Source organism: Telopea speciosissima, chromosome 7, assembly GCF_018873765.1.
Source record: "Telopea speciosissima isolate NSW1024214 ecotype Mountain lineage chromosome 7, Tspe_v1, whole genome shotgun sequence".
In the NCBI taxonomy this organism is placed as follows: Eukaryota; Viridiplantae; Streptophyta; class Magnoliopsida; order Proteales; family Proteaceae; genus Telopea; species Telopea speciosissima.
In genome coordinates this window covers 422,321-428,196 of record NC_057922.1, presented here as the reverse complement: position 1 = coordinate 428,196, position 5,876 = coordinate 422,321, and the positions used below count along the sequence as shown (strand labels likewise).

Here is a 5,876-nt window from a genome sequence, read left to right as displayed (position 1 = left end):
AAAATTTCTATCAAAAAGAAATAAAAAAATTCTGATAGATCCTCTGCACGTACCAACATGTTAATGAACATGCAAGAACCAGTCATTTATAAGAAGAGAAGGGGTTTTTATGACACAAAATTAAGAGAGAATATTTTCTATGCCGGGTGCCCAGGCACAAGGGGTGACTATACTGACCATCTTGCCTCTTGAATGGCCTCTCGAATGGCAGGCTCATGTGTTTGGACGCAGGCTACATTACAATACAAAGAACATCATCCCTAGAATTAAAATGTGATTGGCTCTCGGATTCCATTCAGTTGGCACGTACAGAGGAACCACACTCGTAAAATAGGAATGTCGAGTTGTGTGTTTCTAGTAAAAGGTTAAAAGGTATGTCGGTTCGTCAGATCTTTTTCTGATCTGACGGTTCTCAGAGTGAGGGTTCTCCATCGCTACAATGTCTAAGGAGAAAGGGTGACGAACCCTTCTGCCCCGCCTATAAATTGGAAGCGTGGCGGGTGTTACGAGTCAATAGGCGTTGTGGCTGTTCCACAATTCTCGCTCCCGTCTGAGCTTTGTTTGAGCGAATTCGTCGCCTCTTCAGCTTCAAGCATTTTAGGTTTGCTTCCATTTGGTTCCTTTGCATATCTATTTTTAGATCCGCAATTTTTTGATTATCTTTTTACAAAGATTATTGTTCTTATCTGATATACCCCCACCTCATTTCATTTGCTACCGAGATCTTCTAGCTTCTCCTTAACAGATCTCTACTTTCTTTCAATTTCATGGTGGATTTGTGGTTTAAGTATTGGTTTTCATCTTAATCCACTGATTCGTTAGCTGCGTTTTCGTTCAGATTGAAATCTTTCTGCATCTGAGCACTCGTTTGGAGCTTCAGTTGTGTCACTACTGCATTTGGAGGGCTTGGAGAGACAGTGAAGAAGCTGTTATCGATACCGGAATCAGATTATTGAATTTTAGGTGGAGGCATCATGGTTGGAAGTGTTGAAGTATTTACCACTCAGGTGAATGGCAAGATGGAACTGCTACCGGAAGATTTTGATCCCACAGCTATCATTTCTGAACCTTTGCCACCTATTGTTGAGAATGGAGCTGTCTTCATTGCCCAGGGGGTGGAGAAGCAGAGTAGAGAGATTGTGTTGGGACGAAATGTGCATACAACGTGTCTTGAGGTCACGGAACCTGATGCGGACGACGAGGTCACGGGAGAAAAGGAGGCTTATATGGCTAGTGTATTGGCAAGGTACCGGAAGTCTCTAATTGAAAGAACCAAGCATCACTTAGGTACGGAAATAAAATTCTCTTTAATTTCCATTATAGATTCATTTTACTCAGAAGCTCACGGAAATTACGTTTATCTATTGTTATGAATTCAAGGTGGGCTAGGTTTTTATTCTTCTTCTGCATCTATCCAAATGAAGTTATTGTTGGCTTGTTAGATAAAGTTTTGATGGAGAAATCTCACATCGCGCACCATTGTAAAGGAATGCCTGTAGAATAGAAAGGTTTGCCAAGTAGGAAGTGGATAACAACGTTACATTCGTCTTTTTTTGGGTTATGTGAGCGTGAATCTAACAAAGTTGTGCACATTAATGTGATCATTGATCTATATTTCTGTAATGGGACACATTTAAGGCTGTTTTCCTGGGGAAGATCAAGCAATTTACCAAATGACTGATATATTCAGTTGCAAGGAGTCAGGTTTTGTTTTCTGACTGGAAATGAAAGGACTTCAAAAGTTGTAGGACTTCAAAACTTTATTTACCACACTCCTTGTTACGGACAGGCTTCAATAAGTGGAAAAATGAAAAATAAATATCTAAAGGCTACGTCTATGAGAAACCATGGTCTGTGGAGTCGTGCCATTTTAGGTGCTAGCATGGACTTGGCTCCTGTCCAGCTCTCAGCCCGGGTTGCACTGCAGCGGTGGACAGGGTGAGGCGTGAAAAGACCGCTTCACCCTTGCTCGGGCAAGCAGCCCGGGCAGGGTGCTGGACAGGATCTTTTTGGGTGCTAGCATTTCTCGTGTAAAATGGTAGCTCAGTCATAATTTCTGTGGCTGTTAAAATTATTGACCTAGATAACTAATGGAGAAACTAATGAGTAAGCTGAATTGCAGATCTGGCTTCTCTCCAGGGAGCTCAGCGTCCAGGGAGTGCCCAGGGGGCATCCAAGGGTTGGGCTGTGCCGCACACATCTCGGCGCATGCCTAGGGATGTGTGTGACACAGCCCAACGGCTGGATGCTCCCTGGGCGTGCTGGGCTCCCTGGAGAAGAGCTCAATTCCTGGATTGCTGCTTTATGCGAGGGCCTGCACAACATGACATGACTGTGGTTGAAAAGATAAAGCACTCTCATCCACTCTTCATATCATTGCAACTCACAAAAACTCCATTTAGCTCCCATTTTTAAGCTGGTACTACAAATTTTCATTTATAAGTAAGGTGCTTTAGGATTTGTTTAACTATGGTAATTATGCTGCATTTTATACCCAACTTAAATTTAATCTTATTTTATACGCATGCCCAATTATAGAGTGAAAGTTTTCTTCTTAGTTTCTCCCTGAGCTTCTCTGCAGTATGTGTATATGATTGGTGGAGTTATTGGAATTTACATGAAGGGATATACTTGTTTTTGTACTATTTTGGAATTCATGCCTCATAAAGTAGTTATGCCGGGGAATAAATCTAGATAAATAAAAGTTACAAAAATGCTTGCTTGCTTATACACTTTGTGGTTTTTAATGGATGGTTCAGAAGTTCAGTATCTTGGTTCTAATACTCAACTTGGGGTAAGCCTGAGACAAATGGATGATGTAATGCCTTGGTTGAGTTGTTCCTTCTTTTTAATTTTTTTTTCTGGTAGATAATTAATTGTCTTTTTTTTTCTTCTAAAATAAGAATTGAAGAATTCCTTAAATCTGGAGAAAGGGATGGGGGTGGTGTGGGGGAGTCTAAAGGAACTTTTTTTTTTTTTTTTTTCAATTTCTTTTAAGTGTACCTTCTCTTTCTTAAACTGAACAGTGATTTAATTATTTCTGATATACTCAACTGTAAAGTAAAAGTACTCTTTTTTAATTTATTTTTGAGCTAAAATTTGAAAGGAAACATATTTCTTAACCTGACTCTGAAATATCTATTTCATTGGTGATTAATCAGAGAGAATTTTTCTCTAGAACAAGCTTTAAGTTCTGAAATGTTGGATGAACTAAAGCAAAGGAAAAGAAATCTCTCTTCTGAAATCTGCAGTAGTAAACACTGACGCAAGCATTGATAAGTTGATAAACATGAAAGTTTCAAGACGTCTTTCATTTCTTGTCATCATAATATGCCCTTTCTTATGGTTGCATTTTAAAATCTTTACAGGTTATCCTTATAATCTTGACTTTGATTATGGAGCTTTGGGACAGCTGCAACATTTCTCTATCAATAACCTAGGTGATCCCTTCATTGAGAGCAACTATGGGGTCCATTCCAGACAATTTGAGGTTGGTGTTTTAGATTGGTTTGCCCGTCTCTGGGAACTCGAGAAGAACGAATACTGGGGATACATTACTAATTGTGGTACAGAAGGGAATCTTCATGGAATCTTGGTTGGGTTAGTATCTGAAGCTTATCTTGTCTCAGTTTCTTAGTTTTCCAGTGATCGAACAGCGTATTCTGCTTGTGAATGGTTGTTGAGACACTATTTGATTGTGCAGGAGGGAAGTCTTTCCAGATGGAATTCTTTATGCATCACGAGAATCACATTATTCAGTTTTCAAAGCAGCAAGGATGTACAGAATGGAATGTATAAAGGTTGACACACTTGTCTCTGGTGAGATTGATTGTACACATTTCAAAGAGAAACTCCTCCTTAACAAGGATAAACCTGCCATCCTCAATGTAAACATAGGTATGATGCTATTAATCTTATGTTCCTGTTCTTGCGCTGTGCTTTTGTCTCCATTTGCAGTTGCTCATGCCTTGGATCTTATTTGGGTAATTACAGGAACAACAGTTAAAGGAGCTGTTGATGATCTAGATCTTGTTATAAAAACACTTGAAGAAACTGGATTCACACATGATCGGTTTTACATTCACTGCGATGGGGCTTTGTTTGGACTTATGATGCCCTTTGTCAAACGTGTAAGTCCACATTATGTTTTGCATGATAATTCTTTTGCCATGCATATAGAGGAATTTTGGCGGGGATGGATGAAGCTCTCTTTTATGTACATCTAAGACATGTTTAGGACCAGTTGTTGAATTCTTCCTGGTGATCTCGAGTCAAAATCTCTGATCTATGGAGATCTCATCTATCTGATAGATTGCTTTATATATATATATATATATATATATTGTTGAAATATATATTGTTGAAATGATATGATGCTACTTAGAGTGCCATTTGCTATTCTCATCTTATTCTGGCTATCCAAAGCTAATATGCTGGAGTGAATGTTTTTAATCTTCTTGTACTATTGTACCTCAATGGTGGCTAACCCTATGTCCATATGTAGACTTTTACAGCATATGGATGATATTGTGGTCCATCAATCATGATTCTAGTATTTTACACACTCCTCTATTCCTTCTTTGGCACCCATTTTCACCTCAGTTTTCTCTTTGTTTCCAACTGGTTCAATAGAAAATATTGAAAATTAATGTAAAATATTTTAATTAGATAAGCCTTTTAGATAGTAGAGAGAAGGTAAAATATAACACTTCTGTTTTTCCACCAAGATTTAAGGGATTTACTTGAGAGATTTGGTTACTATATTCAGTACGAATACGAGTTCTTAATTATTCTTGTTATTAGCCAAAAAAAAAAAAAAATTCGGTTTTTTATTTTGATTTTAGTTTACTGTTCAACATTTTCCAGCAAGCCAGGAAGCTTTAGATTAGTTTTCCTTTTTCCTTGATTGATTTTTTTAAATTGTTTTCTGGATTTTTGTTCCCTTATGTTCCGTTTTTCTTCATGATGAGCAGGCACCAAAAGTCTCATTTAAAAAACCCATTGGAAGCGTTAGTGTTTCTGGCCACAAATTTGTGGGTTGCCCAATGCCTTGTGGTGTTCAGATAACAAGATTGGATCACATTAATGCATTATCAAGAAATGTCGAGTACCTCGCATCCCGGGACGCCACCATCATGGGTAGTCGTAATGGGCATGCTCCAATCTTCCTCTGGTACACTCTGAACCGGAAAGGCTACAGAGGCTTCCAGAAAGAAGTCCAGAAGTGCCTCCGGAATGCTCACTATTTGAAGGACCGCCTCCGAGATGCAGGCATTGGTGCCATGCTTAATGAGCTCAGCAGCACCGTTGTCTTTGAGCGTCCAAAAGATGAGGAGTTTGTCCGCCGCTGGCAGCTAGCATGCCAGGGAAACATTTCTCATATTGTGGTGATGCCCAATATCACCATTGAGAAGCTTGATGATTTCTTGAATGAACTGGTTCAGAAGCGCTCAAGCTGGTATCAGGAAGGAACGTTGCAACCTCCTTGTATTGCTGGGGATGTAGGAGAGGACAGTTGTGTTTGTGCTCTTCACCAGTGATGCATTAGTGCCATTTAAAAGAGTTTCTGTATTTTGTTATTTGTAGTCTGTAGTAAATGACTCGGTATTTCTTAGCAATCATGAGATGAGAAGATCTGTCAAGATTTTTCCCCCGATACCACTCGGCTATATTTTTTAGTACTTGTTAAATTTGCTGTGCTCTTTGGCTTGTGGACATGTTTCGTTATCTTGGATCGGCCGTTATCAGTCATGACCAATCCAGAGATTAGACCGATCCGTCAAGGTATTCTTGGATCGTTCCTTGAATCGGTCAACTAGATTCCGATACTTGCCAATTTTTTTAGGTTTTCTTATCAATATTTTGGGTTTTTTGAA

The 5,876-nt window shown here is 39.1% G+C and overlaps 1 protein-coding gene across 2 annotated transcripts; it reads left to right on the top strand.

Annotated features, from left to right (window-relative positions):
- The first annotated feature begins 479 nt into the window (after nt 1–479).
- Nucleotides 480–5,618, top strand: LOC122668039 (serine decarboxylase). Of its 2 annotated transcripts, none has more exons than XM_043864572.1 (6): nt 480–601; nt 839–1,287; nt 3,369–3,600; nt 3,704–3,897; nt 3,994–4,130; nt 4,974–5,618. In XM_043864572.1, exons 2-6 carry the CDS (start codon nt 975–977, stop codon nt 5,538–5,540), a joined length of 1,443 nt encoding a protein of 480 aa, XP_043720507.1. In that variant the 5' UTR covers nt 480–601; nt 839–974; the 3' UTR covers nt 5,541–5,618. The 2 variants fall into 2 exon arrangements, with proteins under 2 accessions (XP_043720507.1, XP_043720508.1); XM_043864573.1 differs by having other exon boundaries at nt 583–601; nt 823–1,287.
- The last annotated feature ends 258 nt before the right edge of the window (nt 5,619–5,876 follow it).

Bases quoted from the DNA above. Each gene is read 5' to 3' on its own strand.
- LOC122668039 (XM_043864572.1), top strand. From the start codon at position 975: ATGGTTGGAAGTGTTGAAGTATTTACCACTCAGGTGAATGGCAAGATG. The intron at 1,288-3,368 runs GTACGGAAATAA...AAATCTTTACAG, and splicing joins AAGAACCAAGCATCACTTAG to GTTATCCTTATAATCTTGAC. The intron at 3,898-3,993 runs GTATGATGCTAT...GGGTAATTACAG, and splicing joins CATCCTCAATGTAAACATAG to GAACAACAGTTAAAGGAGCT.